At 48.5% G+C, this 18723-nt stretch overlaps 1 protein-coding gene across 2 annotated transcripts in view; it reads left to right on the forward strand.

Moving 5' to 3' along the window:
• The first annotated feature begins 3169 nt into the window (after nucleotides 1–3169).
• PLEKHG3 (pleckstrin homology and RhoGEF domain containing G3) overlaps nucleotides 3170–18723 on the forward strand; it is a 33851-nt gene continuing 18297 nt past the window's right edge. The window contains exon 1 of one of the 2 annotated variants that reach the window (XM_078053816.1): nucleotides 3170–3545. Coding sequence is in view for 1 of the 2 variants with exons in the window: in XM_078053815.1 (XP_077909941.1) it covers nucleotides 17626–17649 (24 nt within the window). In the remaining variant the exon portion in view is untranslated. Of the gene's footprint in view, nucleotides 3546–16621; nucleotides 17650–18723 lie in introns of those variants that run through there. The other variant, XM_078053815.1, reaches the window with a different exon arrangement.

Here is an 18723-nt window from a genome sequence, read left to right on the forward strand (position 1 = left end):
TTTTTTTTTGAGAGAAAAGGAGAAGGGGCAGAGGGAGAAAGAAAAGGAGAGAGAAAATCTTAAACAGGCTTAACCGACTGAGGCTCCCAGGCACCCCTCATTTAAAAAAAAATTTTTTTTACTTTTTTTTTTTTAAGTAGGCTCCACACCCAACATGGGGCTTGAAATCATGACCCCAGAGATCAAGAGTCACATGCTCCACCGACTAAGTTAGCCAGGTGCCCCTCATTGTTGTTGCTGTTGTTTGATTTGCATTTCTGTGGTGGCTAAGGTTGTTGAGCGTCTTTTCATGTACTTATTGGCCATCTGTATATCTTTGGAGAAATGTCTATTTAGATTTTTTGCCCATTTTTAAATTGGTTGCTTTTTTATTTGGGTTATTTGCTTGTAGGGATTCTTTACATATTCTAGATAAAATCTCTTATCAGATATGATTTGCAACAATTTTCTTTTTTGGGTTTTTTTTTTTTTTTACTTTCTTGATGCCCCTTGAGGCATAAAAGTTTTAGATTTTGATGACGTTTATTCTCTTGTTGCTTGTGGTGCACACTTTGAGAAACATTACTAAAATGCAACTCGAAACTCTGGAAGTTTTGACACCTCAAAGCTTGGTTGGGCTTTTTAGGTCACCTTGGAGGAGGACTTCCTCCCCAACCCCAGCAAGCCTGGGTTTCTTCTCAGGGCTGGAAGCACAGAGCCTCAGGACCTTCGCAGTCTTTACATCCCCTCCCTCTCCTGAGGTCTCCCACAATAGAGCAGCTGAAATGACAGTTTGGAAATGTCCCTTATTGTAAAAACTCACTGGTCTTTGTCTCTGGGATTTGAAATTTTGGTGCAGATGTTGGCAGCCAAGAGTTAGGAAGGAGGAGGGGAAGGGCTGGGAGAAGAAACCCTTCCACTGATTCCCATAGTGAGCCATGTCAATTCTCTGTGCTGTCCCCCATTTTATGGGTGAGAATACCTCCATCTGCCTATCTTAGTGGGGATACTGTGAAGATGCATTAATCTGTATTTGTTAAAACACTTTGAGATCTTGGATTAAAGGCATTACTGGAGCACAAGGTATTATTATAATAATAAATGATTTAATAGGGAGAGTGCAGCCACTAAAGCAAGGATCCCTGAAGGGGCAGGAAGGAGAGAGGCTCTGATCGCTGAAGTCTGGGCCCAGACACAGGTTTTTATCTTTAGAGGCGAGATATGATTTCTCACAAACTGTTTGGGTTATTTCATCTGAATTCAGCATTGCTTTACGGAGTGCTTCCTATAGGACTCTGCCATAAGGAAAGATTACAATCTTTTTAGGAAATAGGTTATGTACATTAAAACAGTTAAGCAATGCAAGGCATTATAATGAAGTGCTGAATTGAATATAACAGGTGTCAAAAAGAAACCAGAATAGATGGTGAAGATCAGCTTTGCCCAGGTCTATCACACACTAACTGCGTGACCTTGCCTCCATTTCTTGTGACCATAACTGTACAAAGGGCTTAGAATAATGGTAAGCACATAGTAAGCACTCAAATGTTGGACCTATCTGGAATCTTGTCAGGGTCTGCTTTTGCTGGTTATGTAATCTTGGTCAAGTTGCTAGGTACCTTCTGATCCTCACTTATCCGATCTGTAAAATGGGGATAAGGACACTGACTGGCTCACAAGGTTAATTGTGAGGATGGAGGGAGATAATGTAAATAGCATAGCACTGGGCCCTACAAATGGTAAGCATTCACTAAATGAGTTATTACTGTAATTGACACTATTCCCTGCCCGAGGAGTGAGGGGTGCACTCAGTAATGGCTTAGTTAAGTCAAGGGCCTTCTTTGGAACCTGGAATTTGAGATGGACAGAACGGGATAGCATTCAGGTGATCAGAGAAGAAAGCAGGCTCAAAGAAAGGCGGAAGTATGAGGAAGGACACCCCCCCCCCCCCCGCTGGAAGGCAGGAAGGGATTTGGGGCTTCTCACTTTTCTCTTCAGTGGGGGGCCTGGCTGGCTATATCTGGTGGAGCCGCGGCGGCTGTTTACCCCCAAACTCCTTCCGCAATCTCGGCTTTCACCTTCCCAGGAGGCGAACGTAGGGCTTGGCAAGGTTGGAGCCTACCCTCCCTCCCCGAGGAATGTGGGTCCCGCTTCCGGGGCCGATGAGGCCCCGCGCTTACCTCTTCCCCGGCAGTCGGGAGCCAGGAACCCCGTTGTCTCCACCCCACCCTCTGCCTGGATCCTGTTTCAAAGTCACCTGAAAGCCATTTCCTTCCGCGCCCGTTCCCCCCACCCCGCCCCATGTAAATCACCTGGAGTTTGCATTGGCCTGGAGCAGGTGTTTGTTTTTTTTTTAAGCTTGTTTTCTTTTTAACAAGAACTCTATTTGCCGTTTACTATACACACTTGTCTACACAGAACCCAGTGATTCGGTAGCAGTGTTCCATTCCTCCTCCCTAGGAACTGGTGATAATGTCTAACCAGTGGGATCTCTTCTGGGGCCCCACCCTGGGCTTCTCTCCTGCCTTGTGCGGGGACAGCATCTTTTTTCCATCTTTATTGATGAATTATTTTGCGTTTTAAAACTTGCGATCTTGCTCAAAATCCAGCCTGTCCTTATTCAGTGTCCGTGACCCCCTTCCAGGTGTGTACCTTCCCATGCCCATAGGATTACATACAGACATAAAAACAAGAGACAGTTTCTGTCTTCGTTTTACAAAAACGTGATTCTCTATTAACACAGGTTTCTGCATCTTGCTTTATCTCCCTAGCAGTCTTTTGGTGGGCTCCCGCCAAGTTACCCGTTTCTTCATCTCTTCAGCTTCCTCGAGGCTTGGATTTACATTTGTAAAGGATCGCAGGGACCGAGTTGCCGCGAGAAATTCATGTTAAGTGCCTTTCTGACTCAGAAAAGCCAAGATGACCTGCTCTGGTAGGATCGAGACCCCCAAAGCCGACCCCAACTGTCTTCCTAGAAAGCCCCCTTTCCTATCCGCACAACGGGGGATGTCTGGCTGTGACACCGGGGTGACCCCCACCACGTGCATCTTTGTATCTGCGGGCACCTAGGCGGCGGGGGAGCGGCTCACGCGGGGCGCGACGGTCACCGGCTGGGCGGCGCGCTCGCCCCACCTGCGGGCGTTAATCATTAGTGGCACACGATCCCTTTCACCCCGGGCTCCGGCTCGCCGCGACGCGAAGGTTCTCCGGGTCCCCGCGGAGCCGCCGATTGCTGGATTCCAGCGACCGGCCTGAGTCTCCACCCACTGGAAAAATTCCTGGCCCGCCCCTCCCTCTCTCCTCCCTCCCGCGGCAGCTCCGGCTCCGCTCGCCCGGCCCCGACTTCCTGCCGGGCGCTGGGAAGGCGCGCGCGGGCTGGGGTCCCCAGGGGCCGCGTCAGCAGCTGGCCGCGTCCCCGGCAGCCGAGGGGCTGGGCAGTGGGCGGGAGCGGCCGGCAGCCTCAGCGCCTGCCGAGAGCGACTTTCAAACTCGCGCCTGCGTCGCGGCCGCACCTGGGCAGCCTCGCGCGCCGAGCGTGCGGGACCCGGCGGGGCGGCGACCGCGCGGTGAGTGGCCCTCGCTTCTCCCCTCTCCCTCGGCCAGTGGCAGCGCCCAGAGCCCCTCCGCGGCCCCCGCCCTCCCAGACCCTCGCCGCAGCCCCCCGCGGGGTGAGGACTCCGGGCGGCTGAGGAGGGCCCGGGGCTGTGTTGCGCCTTTCGGGGCGAGCCCCCCGGCAGAGGACCGGAGCGCGGGAGGCTCGTGCACGGAGTCCTTTTCTGTCCTGTAGTCCGCACCCCGGAAACAAAAGGAGCGAGCGCGCCAGGTGGCTCCGGGAAGCTCCGTTTGAAAGCCGGGAAGCCCGCGAGGCTGCGCCCGCCCGCTGCCCCTGCGCGCTCGGGCGCCCGAGGGCTGGCCCTTGCCTCGGACTGTGGGACTCAGGCAGGGTGGACCCTTCTGGGGAGGGACCTCAGCCTCTGGTCCTGGGAGCCCAGGGGCGCCAGCAGCGTGTTCCGGGTTGGTGCACACGGTGCTCGTTCTTGGGAATCTCAGCTCCTGTCCTGGAAGGGTTACAGTGGGTGCCAGAAAGGGGATGTCGGGAGCCGAAGGCATAGAGGCCACTGCCTGCCACTGTCGGCCTCGACCTCGCCTACTCCTGAAATCTGTTTGGTTACTTTTCTCCCCATTCTCAGCCCTTTGGTTTGGAAAGCTAGGATGAGACCTGGAAATTTCAAGACATTTTAAGGTAGCTACTTTTACTCTTTGGAGCTGCTTTTTGAAAACAAAGAACGGAGTGGGAAATGTAATGGTAGGAGGCTGGAGAGGTGTGGCCTTGGGGGGGGGGCGGTGTTAGTGGCCGCCTAAGAGTTTCTTCCTCCAGGTCACTTGCTAAACTGTTGGCAGATGAAGGAGGCTGTCTTCTCTGAAGCCCCTGGGGAGGCGACTCACACTGCGTTCTCCTATGTGGAACCCTAGACTAGGGGTTCTTAGAGTCTCCCCAGCCCTGCCTCTTCATGCAGCCTAATCACATCGACCTTGCTTAAGAAATAATAAGTAGGGAGAGTAATGACAGCCCAGGAGGGCTTCCCTTCTGAGCACGTCACCTGCTTCCTTTTAGGAGAGTGCCTTTCCAGCACCTCCCTTGATGGACTGGGAGTGGAATCCTGATTGCCTTAAGCTGGGAATGACTTCATTCCAACCATCCCCAGCAGAAAACCTAGAGAGTAAGAACCAAAGGAAGGTGTACCCCTTTGTCATTCACCCCTTCCAGTGATCCCGGGGTGCCTCATCTCTTCTTTCTAAGCCTGCTGTTAATGCTCCTGCTGCTTCTGCTGAACCCGTTCTCGTCCCCAAGGGCTGGGCAACCCCTTGGCTCCCTGGTATCTTTTTTTTTTTTTTTTAAAGATTTTATTTATTTGACAGAGACAAAGCGAGAGAGGGAACACAAGCAAGGGGAGTGGGAGAGGGAGAAGCAGGCTTCCTGCGGAGCGGGGAGCCCGATGCGGGGCTTGATCCCAGGACCCCTGGGATCGTGACCTGAGCCGAAGGCAGACGCTTAACGACTGAGCCACCCAGGCGCCCCGACTCCCTGGTATCTTGCTCTGGGGATAGGGCAGGGAGTCAGCATGGGGTAAACCAAGTCCTAGAAGCAGAGGGAGTGGTTTAAGGGTTGTTTCAGGGGCTTTTCCACTTTTATTAGATGTGGCCTTTTATTAGACATGGCCTATCAGGAAGAGTGGAAAGAGCACGGGCCTGGGAGTCCAGCATGGGATTTTGCTTGAATTTTAATCCTGGCTCTACTGCATACCATCAAAGATTGGTAGCATTGCTAGTGCTGGAAGGCACCTCTGATTAGCCTATCTACACATGAAGGAAGCAGAGCCCAGAGATGTGAGGTGATTTGAGCCTGGTCCCTGTTGGCCAAACAGGGACTAGAACTCAGATTTCCTGCTCTGGCTAATCCGTGTTTTCTCTAACATGACCTGGGCAAATCACATATCTTTCAGACTCAGTTTCCACGTGAGTAAAGCAGGGTACTTGCCTTCTCTTCCTTAGAGAGGTTGTGGTAGGGATCAAATGAAGCCAGATACGTGGGAAGTGCTCCATAAACTCTTATACAAAATAAAGAGCTCACTGTGGCTAGGAGAGGCTCTCGAGAGCTTTTAAAGTTTCCTGGTATGTCCCATGTGTGCCATAGGAGAGGGTAAATACGAGGATCCTATGGTGGAAGTTTACATCCGTGGCCTGTGATATCTCAGCTCCAGAGTAAACATTTGGCTTACCAAATCCACAGCTAACCCAGGGTCACTGTGTTTACACCGGAGGAGGCCAAAGGCCATGGCCTGAGGGATGAGCAGGGCTGGAGGGGAAAAGGGACTGTGTTCCAGATGTGTGGCTTGCCCCTTCACCTCCACCCCCTCTCAGAACCTTGTGAAGGCTCTGGCTCCAAGCCTGGAGGGGTTGCCACAAGCTCAGGCTGGGGCGCTGACTTTGGAGGGTTAATTATGGAGCCATCTAGTTATTCTCTGTTGTGTTGGGGGTTGAGGGGACTCTGGGCTTTGGGAGCGTGTTGCCTTTGCAGCTGCACTGAGGCCCTTCTTCAACTCCTCATTTGCCTCCCTCCCCACTACCCCAGGCTGCCCCTCTGGCCCTGGCCTCTGCTCTGGTCTGACTCTCTGGCCAGCTGCATGTCCATAGGCCTTTGTTCCAAAGCTGCCTGCCCACCCTCCCCAGCAGAAGCCCTCAGGCTGGAGCCTTGGCAGCTGGAAGTCACTACTGTGCAGGAAGGCTCTAGTGGAATCCACAGGGGACCTGGCAGACCCTCATTTCCTCCTGTTGGCCTCCTCTTAGGGCCCCCAACTTGCTCCTGGCCACACTCTTTCTTCTCTCATCTCCTTCTTCCCCTGAATGGATGGATCGTCCTTTTTTTCTTCCTACAGTTATGCTTCTTAGTTCTATTTTTAAGTATTCATTCATTCAACATTTATTTAGTGCCTATTGTATATGACTATAGATGCAGTGAACAAAATATACAAATATTGACCTGAAACTGACTTGTAGTGGGGGAAGCTGACAGCAAGATAGAAAGTGAAATAGATGATAGAAAGCATGTCAGTTAAAAAAAAAAAATGTCAGTGATAAGTAGAAACATGTGATAGGCAAGGGGGTGGTGGATGTGTATTGCCACAGGGGGTGAGATGGCATTTTAGATGGGGTGGCCTGGAAAGCCTCCTGAGCGAGGGATATTGGAGATAATGCCTGAGGGAAGAATTTCCCTCCATCTCTTATCGCCTTTGCTTGACTCCCAGTTGGAGCAACCCACTGTGGGATTGAGGGGCAGGGTTTGGAATTGGATGCACCTGGCTTCGGATCCCAGCTTTCCAGCTTGCTAGCCCCTTGGTGAACTCCTCTGAGCCTGTGTTTCTCACCTGTAAAATGGAGTTAGTCTTCATACCTACCACGTACGGTATTGTGTGAGAATGGAACAGTGAGAATGTGTGTTAAATGCTCAGCAAAGCCCACAGAGGTGTTCAATAAATGATAGTCGTATTTCTCCAACCAAACTGTGTGTGGGGTGGGGGGGGAGGAAGCTCAAGATATTTCATGCCATTGCTAAGGACTCTGGGTAAAAGGCTTTGCATTTCAAGTGTTGGGCAGGGGTGGGGAATTGGAGGGAGATAATAACAGAAACCCTAGTTAGTGCAGACTTCCCAGTTAGGGAGACTTTTCTACCCTCTCCTAGATTTCCGATGGTTGGTCTGAGTGAGGATGCAGGACTCCCAGGTGTGGGCTACTTGCCCCGGGACAGGGCGAACTGGGGGCAGCCCTGGCCTTCCCTTGCTCTGGAATTCCCCCAGCTTCTAACCAACCCTGATGAATCACACCATGGTCCCTGGCCTCTCTGCCCAGCCTCACAGCAGGGAAGGCTATTGGCCCCTCTCCCAGCCTCCTGTAGAAAAGTTACCTTCAGAGATGGAGGGAAAAAGGGGTGGGGGAGATGAGGGAGGGGAGGGGAGGGCTGGGCAGATTGTATAGGTGGCAAGAGGATTCTGATGGAGCCTTATCTTGGGTTCTGCCTGGACCTCTTAACGGCTCAGCTTTGTGCTGCGTCCACCCAGCCAGTCTGTGGAGTCTCAGACTTCAAAGGGAGGGGCCTGCTCTAAGACTCCTGTCAAAGCTGTGGTGAGCGGTTTCCTGGGGGCCCTGCCCTGGCTCAGGAAGCAGGGATGGGCTGTGGAGGGTGAGGTCCGGGGAAGTGGTCATCAGCCAGACCACACCCCCTGAGGGCCCTGTGGTGCACACAGGACAGCCAGGCAGGTCCTGTGGTGAAGGAACTTTCTGGGCCTGCCAATTGGTGCCTAGAGACTGCATAAAACTAATTATAATCTGGCCCCAGAGGAAGTTGCAAAGATGGCCCTGAACAGCCCCAGGCGTTTTGTTTTTGGGTGACCTTAGAGGAGGAGGAAAACTGGGCAGGGTCCACTACCCCGTGATCAGAAGGAGGTGCACCTGGAGACACTTGGCAGTCCCTCTGGGAGTTAGCTGTCTGGAATGATGGCTGGTCTTGTTAACTGGGTCTCTGCTCTGTGCTCCTTATTTATTTATTTATTTATTTAAAAGATTTTATTTATTTATTTGACAGAGACACAGCGAGAGAGGGAACACAAGCAGGGGGAGTAGGAGAGGGAGAAGCAGGCTTCCTGCCGAGCAGGGAGGCCGATGCAGGGCTCGATCCTGGGATCATGACCTGAGCCGAAGGCAGACGCTTAACGTAACTGAGCCACCCAGGTGCCCCTGTGCTCCTTACTTGATTAGAAGCTGTCTGAGGGCAGCAACTGTGCTGGATTCATCTTTGGTCCTGTATAGCACAGAGAACAGTATGAAGTGAATCAGCAGGGGTGTGAGGAGCTTGTGCTGAGGTCCCAGCCTGAGAGTAATCTGGGCTTGGTGGTCTCATTGGCTCTGGTTTTGTTCCATGGGAGCTGGGGGGAAGAAGGCAGTGGTGGGGGTTAGGCCCCACCTGGGTGGGCTGTGGCCATCTGGGAACACAGGCAAAGGGAGAGCCAGGCTTTTTACAGTTCTCTTGCTGGCCTTTGGGGAGCGATCTCTGGTTTAAGCTCAGGGAATGGATTTTTAAGGACCCTTAAACGCTTGTTTCCTGCTGAGCAGATTGTGGGCCTGGACACAGGACCTGCACAAGGTTCTAATGGGAACAGTGGTGGCCGTCCATGCAGACTTTTGGAAAACCCGGTTTGAGAGTCCTCGAAGTTGCTGATTATTGCTGGGTTCTGGCTGAGAATGCAGGGAGAGATGCAAGAGGGCTGAGGTCTAGTTCTTACTGTGGTAACAGGATCTCAAGAGGAGAGATGGGTTCTACAGGTACTGGAAGCCCTTAAAAATGCATATCCTATACGCTCCAGGCTGCGAGACTGTGTGTGTACGTGTGTGTTTGTGTTTATACATTGAAGGTTCTTGAGCAATAGTTGGCAAGTGTTTGTTAACAGGAAAAGGGAACCAGTATTCACGCAGCCTCTCTCTGTCCTGCACGTTGCTAGGTCGCCAGTGCTTGCTGCATAGTAGGATTCCAATAAAGATTTTTTAAAGATTTTATTTATTTGAGAGAGAGAGCATGCGTGCGAGCACATGAGTGGGGGAGGGGCAGAGGGAGAGGGAGAAGCAGACTCCCCGCTGAGCAGGGAGCCTGTTTTGGGGGTGGGGGTGGGGGGTTGCGGGGCTCAATCCCAGGGCCCCAGGATCATGACCTGAGCCAAAGGCAGGCGCTGAACCGACTGAGCCACTCGGGCACCCCTCCAATAAATATTTTTTGTATAAATGAAACCCTACTGTGTGGTGAAACCTTAGGAATTCAAGAAAGCTTCACACTCTTCACAGGTGTTCTATTCCTGTCTAAAGACGCCTAGGATAGTTAGGAAAGTTAACCTGTGGTCGGCTGCTGTAGCAGAGGGGCAGGCTCTGTATTTCTGCAGCCTGGAAAAGTGCAAGGCTGCTGGAGTCCCTGGGACCGGTCCCACCAGGCGTGCTGTAGGCTCTGCCCCCATGCAGGTTGGGCCCAGAGCGGACAGGAGGGTGTGCTTGTAGTCTCGAGTGTAGTTCCTCTCATGCTAGGTCCCATAATAGCCCATCGAAGGCAGTGGTGGGGGGTCACCTTTTATGCTCTTCAGGACCTGTCCTCTCTGCAGCCTCGCTTACCTGCGTCTGGCCAGCAAGCCTCAGATCCTCCAGGACGCAAGTTCCTAGGTTATTTTTCACCCGGCTCCCGCAGACTGTTTACTTTTATATATACGTGGTGCTATCCTCCTTCCGAGCTGGCAACTGAAAGGAAGCAGCAGAGGAGAGACGGTAAAGAGATGAGCACAGAGAGGAAAAATGACCCCCGAGGAGCTGAGAGTCGACAGTAAGAGTGGAGAGAGGTCAGAATAGCAGGAAGAGCCAGTGCTGGTGGAAGCTGGGGTCTCTCATCTAGGAGGAATGGCTCGGCACACCTGGGCCCTTGGGGGGGACTATCATTTTGATAATTGATGCTTTGCTGTAATTGTGACCTTGAGTCATCCAGAAAAGGTTAAATTATGCTCCCTTGACTGTTTAGGAAGGCATGCAAGGAAGCGCTTACCGTATTTTTAAATGATTCCCAACCAGACTGACGAAAAGTTTTTAAAATGTTGATACTTAAGGTAATAATATCCCTGCTCCTCTCAACAAGGCAGAGTGGTGTTCCCCCGAACCACAGATAAGGAAGTGTAGTCCACACGAGGTTGGAAATTTGTCCAGGATCCCTCGCCAAGACTTGGCAGGAATGAGATTTGAATTTTTGAATGACCCCAGGGCACAGGCGCTCAGCTTTACCCAAGACTGTTTCAAAACTCTCTTAAAAATGTGGCTTTTTGGACAGCCGTCTCCACGGGGAGCCCAGCCAGTGCAGTTTTAATGTGTTACGGTACAGCAGAGACAGGTCCAACCCTAACTCAGCTCCACCCAGGTAGATGGCCAGTTATCCCACAGGGCACTTGCCTTAGTAGAAACAAGAATGCTTTCAGTCCATTTACATTTTAAGCATCTCCCCGGCTGCCGCACAGCACGCACCCAGCACTTTTCGGAGGCCAGAAAATGACAGGGAGGAGGTGCAGTTTCAAACATCCCAGGTCTCTTTCCATCAGGAGCTTTGTTCCTTTGTTTTGGTTCTGGATGCTGCTGACAGGTGCTTTGGTGTGCAGTCTTGGTGCTGGTTGTTCCAGTCAGTCTCCAGCAGCCTGGGGCCCACCCCTGCCTAGGAACCCCGACCCGACTCCCTGCTCCCACTGTCCAGACCTGGCAAATGGTAATGGCATCCTATTTGCCTCTCTCATTTATCATACAGATAGAATGTTACACACGCAATCGAAGCTTCCTTTTTCTTGGGGAAACCTGTCTCTTCCCTCCCACCCCAGAAGTAGCATTTTCCTGAATATGGTGTTTATTATACCTTTGCATGTTTTTATACTTTTTACTGTTTGTAAGTAACATATGGTATCGTGTTGTTTTTATTTTGACATATATAGCATCATGTTCAGTGTGGTCTTGAACTTGGATTTTTTATCCAACATTGTTATCTAGATTTATCCATATTGATGTATTTAAATCAACTGGCACATGTACTCTCTCTCATTCGCTCGCTCTCAAATTAAAAAAAATTGTAATTGCTATTGCCTTTTTCTTCTTGATTTTTTTTTTTTTTGGTTAAGATTTTATTTGAGAGTGCACAAGCAGGGGGAATGGCAGGGAGAGGGAGAAGCAGGCTCCCTGCAGGACTCAATCCCAGGACCCTGGGATCATGACCTAAGCTGAAGGCAGTTGCCTAAACCAACTGAGCCACCCAGGCGCCCCCTTTTTGATTTCTAGGAGTTAAAATATATATGTTAAATAATCTTTGGTAGGTTATATTCATTACATAGAACTGTGGGTTGTCTTAACTTTATTCATAAATGTCATTTTTTTCATAAAGAACTTTTAATTTTAATGTCAGATTTACCAATCTTTTGTTTGTACTTTCTGTCTCTTGTTCAAGAAATCCTTTCCTACTCTGATTTTATAAATATATTAAAATATTTTCTTTTAAGTTTTGCTTCCCATGCTTACATTTTAAATTTACCTGGAATGTATTTTCTTTATATGAAACTGGATCTCAACTCTGGCTCCACACTAAAGCCTTATGAGGAGCTTTTAAAAAAGAAAGTACTGATGTCTGAGTCTCACCTCAGATCAGACCAATAAAATAAAAATATCTCGGGGTGGGGCCCAGGCATGGTTATGAAATGCTCCAGGTGACTTTATGTTCAGCCAAAGTGGAGAACCACTCAACCTTGTAAGATCAAACTGATTTTATTTTTTCCAGAGGAAGAGCCAAATTTTCTAGGACCAGTTGTTGAGTAGTGTATACTTCTCCCACTGACTTAATATTTTTAAGATTTGATTGATTGATTTATAACTGAGATATATTCCATATAAAAATTCATCCATGTAAAGTGTTTAGTGGTTTTTAGTATATTCAGAGTCCTGCAACCATTACCACTATCTAATCCTAAAACATTTTTATCCTCCCCGAAAGAAACCCTATACCCATTAGCAGTCATTTCCCTTTCTGCCCATCTGCCATCCCCATGCAACCACAGATGTACTTTCTCTATGCATTGGGGCTCCATCCCAGGACCCTGGTATAATGACCTGAACTGAAGGCAGACGCCTAACGACTGGGCCACCCAGGCGCTCCAAATATGTAGTTTATTATGACTTCTTTCACTTAGCATGGTGTTTTCAAGAGTCATGCATGTTATGGAATGTAATCAGACCTTCATTCTTTCTTTTTATTGCCAAATAATCCATCATATGGATAAACTGCATTTTCATCTTTTCATCAGTTGATGGGCATTTGAGCTGTTTCCACATTTTGGTATTATGAATAATGCTGCTATGAACAGTTATGTACAGCTTTGTGTATGGGCATTTTTTAAAAAAAGATTTTATTTATTTGAGAGACAGAGCAGGGGCAGGGGGAGGGGCAAAGGGAGAGGGAGAAGCAGACTGCCCGCCGAGCAGAGAGCCCGATGTGGGGCTCGATGTGGGGCTCGATCCCAGGACCCTGGGATCATGACCTGAGCCCAAGGCAGATGCTTAACTGACTGAGCCGCCCAGGTGCCCCACGTATGGACATTTTTTTAATTCTCTTAGGTGTATACCTAGGAGTACAATTGCTCGGCCACATGATAACTCTAACTTTTTGAGGAACTGCTAAATTGTTTTCCAAATAAGCTGCAGTATTTTACATTCTTACTATCAGTGTGCAAAGGTTCTAATTTCTCCATGAGCTCACTAACGCTTGTTATTTAACATTGTTTTGATTTTTAGCCATCCTAGTGGGTATGCTGTGGTATTAAGTGTGGTTTTGATTGCATTTCCCTAAAGACTTAGAATGTTGAGCATATTTTCATGTGCTTATTGGCCATTTATATATCTTTAAAGAAATATCTATTCAAATCTTTGCCCATTTTTAAAAAATTTTTTTAAGTTTTTATTTTATTTATTTTTAAAGATTTTATTTATTTATTTGACAGAGACACAGCGAGAGAGGGAACACAAGGAGAGGGCGTGGGAGAGGGAGAAGCAGGCTTCCCGCAGAGCAGCGAGCTTGATGCAAGGATCGATCCCAGGACCCTGGGATCATGACCTGAGCCAAAGGCAGATGCTTAACGACTGAGCCACCCAGGCGCCCCTTTTGCCCATTTTTAAATTGAGTTTTATTGTTGTTGTTATAAGGGTTCCTTAGATATTCTAGTTACAGGTCTATCATCAGATACATGATTTACAGCTATTTTCTTCTATTTTGTGCTTTGTCTTTCACTTTTTTTTTTTTTTTTAACTTTCTTGAGAGTGCCCTTTGGAACACTAAAGTTTTTAATTTTGATAAAGTCTAGTTTATCTACTTGTTTTGGTGCCTGTGATTTTGATATTTAAGAAACCATTGCTCACCCAAATTCACCAGGATTTACTCCTATGTTTTCTTGTAAGAGTTTTATAGGTTTAGGTCTTACCTTTAGGTCCATGATACGTTTTGCCTTGGTTTTTGCATATGGTGCGAACTAGATGTCCAGATTCATTCCTTTGCATGTGAATATCCAGTTGTCCTAGTACCATATCTTGAAAGTCTGTTCTTTCCCTATTGAATCATCTTGGTACCCTTGATGAAAATCAGTTGACTGTAAATGTGAGGTTTTATTTCTGTACTCCCAATTCTATTAATTTAGATGTCTGTCTTTATGCTAGCACAGCATGGTCATAGGAAGTGTAGCTTTCTAGTTTTGAAATCAGGAACTGTGAGTCTTCCAACTTTGGTCTTTTGCAAGATTGTTTTGTTTATTCTGGGTCTCTTGCTTTTCCATAGGAATTTTAGGATCAGCTTGTCAGTTTCTGCAAAAAAACCCACAAAAAACAAAACCCAGCTGAGATTTTCACAGAGATCGTGTTGAGCCAGTAGATCGATTTGGCGAATATTGCCAGATTAACAATGTTGAGTGTTCTAATGCATGAGAACATGAGATGTCTTTCCATTGATTCAAATCTTCTTTAATTCTTTCAACAGTGTTTTGTGGTTTCCAGTGTAGAAGTCTTACACTTCTCTTGTTAAATGTATTCCACAGTATTTAATGCTTTTTGCTGCTATTATAAATGGTATTATTTTGTTAATTTCATTTTTGGATTGTTCACTGCTTGTGTATAGGAATAAAATTGATTTTTGTGTGTTGATCTTGTATCCTATGTTGCTGAGCTCTTTCATTAGTACTAGTGGTTTTATAGTGGATACAGGGTTTTCTATATACATGATTATGTCATCTGTGAATAGAGATAGTTTTACTTCTTCTTTTCAATCTGAGTGTCTTTTGTTTCTTTTTCTTGCTTAATTGCCATGGCTAGAACTCTAGTACAGTGTTGAATAGAAATGGCATGAGGGGACATCCTTGTCTTGCTCCTGATCTTAGGGGAAAGGCATTCAGTCTTTCTCCATTAAGTATAAAGTACCTATGGGTTTTTCATAGATGCTCTTTATAAGGATGTGAATTTTCCCTTCTATTCCCAGTTTGTAGAAGTGTTTTTATTATGGAAAGGCGTTAGATTTTGTCAAATGTTTCTTCTGGGTCTACTGAGATTATCAGGTGGTTTTGTACTATATTAATATCTTGAATTCTATTAATTGATTTTTGGATGTTAACCCAATCTTGTATTTCTGGGATAAATCCATATGGTCATAGTGTATACTCCTTTTTATGTATTACTGGTTTCTATTTGTTAGTATTTTGCTGGGGATTTTTTGCATCTTTATTAGGGATTTTAGACTGTAGCTTTCTTCTATTGTGATATCTTGTCTGGTCTTGATATCAGGGTAATAGGGCCTCATAGAATGATTTGGGAAGTATTCCTTCCTCTTCTATTTTTGGAAGAGTTTGTAAAGAATTGGTATTAATTACTTTAAGTGTTTGGTAGGATTCACCAGTGGGGTCATCTAGTCTGGGCTTTTCTTTATTGAGAAATTTATTTATTTATTTATTTTAAGATTGATTTATTTGAGGGGGGGAGGGGCAGAGGGAGAGGATCTTCAAGCAGACTCCCTGCTGAGCATGGAGCTCGATCATGACCTGAGCCAAAACCAAGAGTCAGATGTTCAACTGTCTGAGCCACCCAGGTGCCCAGATTTTTCTTCCTTTTTAGCTCTTGGAGTACCAATTTGTTCCATCTTTTTACTCCCTTGTGATGGCTTATTTTGTTGTATGGTTAGTAATGTTTATACTCAGCTCCTCTTCAGTGGTTGCAAAGAGTGGGGTGCTTAAAAGTAAGATATTTTAGAAGTCTGTACTTGTGATGATGAGGTCTAGGACATACGAAATGTGTGGGTGGTGGCTGAGGTGGAGTAGAGGAAAGGATTGTTGGAAGGCTCTTCCTGGGAACTTTGCATGTCTGCCTGCTTCTTAAACAGGACTCTGCTCAAGAGTCACTTCCTCAGAGCCTTCCCAGACCTCTTGACCAAATAACATCCCCATCCCCCACTTACTTTTTTTTTTTTTTAAGATTTATTTTTATTTTTTTGAGAGAGCGAGAGCACGCTGGAGCCCGGGGAGGGTCAGAGGGAGAGGGATAAACAGAATCCCCGCTGAGCAGGGAGCAGGACTCCATCCCAGGACCCTGAGATCATGACCTGAGGAAAAGGCAGCTGCTTAACCGACTGAGCCATCCAGGCACCCCCCCCTTTTTTAAAAGATTTTATTTTTATTTATTAGAGAAAGCGGGTGTGCCCCACTCTTTCCCCTGCTTTATCTTCTTTATGACACTTTATCACTATCCAGAAATATATTAGTAATTTTTCTACCCTTCGTGTCCTTCCCTACTGGAAGGTAAGCTCCTGATAGCAAGGATTTGTCTTATGTATTGCTATGTTCTCACGACCTGGCACATGGTTTATACTGCCAATAAATGTTAGTGGGTTTGAGTAATCCTGTTTTCAGAAGGAAGTCATCTCAGCCTCAATTCTGCAGCTTTCAGCTGGGCTGGGTCTGACCAGGCAGCCAAGAGGAGGTGAACAGCGTGGCTCTCCATTTGCAAACCTTTTTCTGGGCCTCCACTGGCGATGTCTTTTTCTCCCATAAGAGCTTAGAAAATACCATCCACCCTGTGGGCTTCATTTCAGCCTTTTTCTGGCATGTGTTTGCACAGCTCCCAAAATCAGCAGTAGGCATTTGAGTGTCAGAAGACCTGGAGGCAAAAGGGTGCAACAAGATCTAGTTTCTTTTTTTTTTAAGATTTTATTTATTTATTTCACAGAGAGAGGCAGCGAGAGAGGGAACACAAGCAGGGCGAGTGGGAGAGGGAGAAGCAGGCCTCCCGCCGAGCAGGGAGCCCAATGTGGGGCTTGATCCCAGGACCCTGGGATCATGACCTGAGCCGAAGGCAGACGCCCAACGACTGAGCCACCCAGGCGCCCCCAAGATCTGGTTCTTACGTGTAGGAGGCTCTTACTGTGTTAAGAAGATAGAGCATTCACAAAAGACACTTCAGGTCCTTGCCACTCATCGAGCTGCTGTGACAGGGTGGAGAGAGGCAGCCTGTGCCCTGGTCCTTGGGCCATCCTCAGTGGGCACATAAACCATTCCTGGAAGCTTCTAGAAGGGAGTTACACATTCCCAGGTGACTCCATTTTGCCCTCTTTCTGAGGTTGCCCCCTAGCGAGAGAACTTGTTCTGAGCAGAGTGTTACTTGTAAAACTTAAGTGCCCGAGGGCGTTTGTACAAAGTGGGCTGAGGGAGTGCGGTCTGCATCTCTTAAGGCCCCCTGATGAGAGGCGGTGTTGAGGGATGGTGAACTCAGGAAGCAGGGATTCCAGGAAACCCTGGCTTTCCCTCCTACCTCCCTGTTGGGCCCTTGGGTAAGTGAGCACATGGCTCTGGACTTCGGGGTTGTTGTGAGGAGATTACATAGGGCTTGTGTTCAGCACAGTGCCTGGTGCTGCCTGATTACATGCTGGCTGGTATTCCAGTCTGCCATTTTGGGAGCCACTTGTACCTCAGTTTCCTCATCTGTAAAACAGCGATGATAATGCCTGCTACCCATGCGCCCCTTCCCTGTGCTCCTGGCAGCCGGAAGGACAAGGGTTAATATCCTTGGGCTGTGAGGGCCTGGGGTGGGGGAGGAGACACATAAATGGAGTATTGTTGTGCTGGTGAATGATCTGGCTTTGTTCAAGTGTCTTCAGTGTTGGACTTCCTGCAGTCAGTGTCCCCTTGTGTTTAATGGCTCAGATACTTGCGTGTCCTCAGTGGCTCGCAGTGCTCACCTGCCGGACTGTGCCCTGGGTCCTCACTCACCTGCTGAATTAGGGTGAGCAGCCTCATTTCCTCTGTCAGGGGCCCCCCAGGAATCAGGAATGAGAGAAATGCAGAAAGTATGACCCACACGCGGAACTGGTTCTGAATAGGACATTTATTGAAGAGGTTTTGCAGGAGGCGGCGGGCACTTTAATTCCCGAGGCTGTTGGTGGTAGCGCGCTGCTCGCCCCAGGCCTGTTAACTGCTCGCCTGCCGGGGCTGGGAGGATGCAGCCCCTGGTGCTCCGATGGGAGCCCTTTTGAGGAAAGCGGTAGGTACCCCGCCGAGGCCAGGCCAGGGCTACAGTAGCGGCCTGAGGAGGACTCTCAGCTCTGGGCCTCCAGGCCTTTATAAACTCCCCCGTGAAACCTGGCCAGCCGCAGGTTTGGGGGCAACAGGTAGGTTTCTCCCTTGAGGGTTCAGAAACTGAGGAACCCCATGGATGCAGGTATAGGATAGCTGTGGGTTTGTTTTTTTTTCCTTCTCTCTTGCCCTGGTTTCTTCTAGTGGATTTGTCAGTTGTGGCTGGGTAAGAACAAGACAATCCTGTGTTCGTTTTTAGAGGAGACTGCAGACAGTTCTGCTGGGGGTTTCAGAGGGTCTTCTGATTTCTGGACATTCAGAGTTGGGTGGTTTAGAGAAGGGGCCGCTGTTGGAGGGACCCAGGACAAAAGGGCACACATGCTGGGAAAAGCAGAGTTAATCTCCTACTTCTTCCTGAAGTTTCTTTTTCCCAGAATCCACAGAGGGTGGTTATTTTGGATAAAATTAAGTGGTGGCAGGTCAGTGAGTGAAAGGAAGTTATCCCCACCCAGTTTCATCCTGGATGGACACTGCCAGGCAGGGGCTGTGCCCACCACTTCCGGAGCTCTGGGCCGCAGGAGCAGGGAGGTCGGGGGGCAGGTTGCCACCCTGACTTGGCTAATGTTTTTTACCTTGAAGCAAGGCCTTGCTTTTCCAGGAGCGGGACCATGCTGCCTGGGCCGTGCCGCTCCACACCACGTGCATCCCCTCACCTGAGAACCTGGGGTTTGGTGACAGCCTCCCCTCCCCACTGCGTTCTGGTCTCCTAACCTCTCAGCTAAGGGAGAAAGCTCCTTTCCTCCCGCCTGGGAACTGGTTGGATGAGTTTCTTGGGCCTCCCTGGTTGAGGCCCCTTAGAAGGGCAGGTGAGGGACCTGGGGGGTGGAGGCAGGTGCTGTGGGGTGGAGAGCTGAGAGGCTCTGGGAGAGGGATAGTGCATGAGGACTTGCTGTCTGAGAGCTGGCTGCCTTTGAGAGTTGAGACTTGTGGGAATCTATGAAGTCTGCCTAACTTCTCTGGGTCAGGCACCAGGCCCGAGATC

The sequence above is a fragment of the Halichoerus grypus genome, chromosome 8 (assembly GCF_964656455.1).
Source record: "Halichoerus grypus chromosome 8, mHalGry1.hap1.1, whole genome shotgun sequence".
Lineage (NCBI taxonomy): Eukaryota > Metazoa > Chordata > Mammalia > Carnivora > Phocidae > Halichoerus > Halichoerus grypus.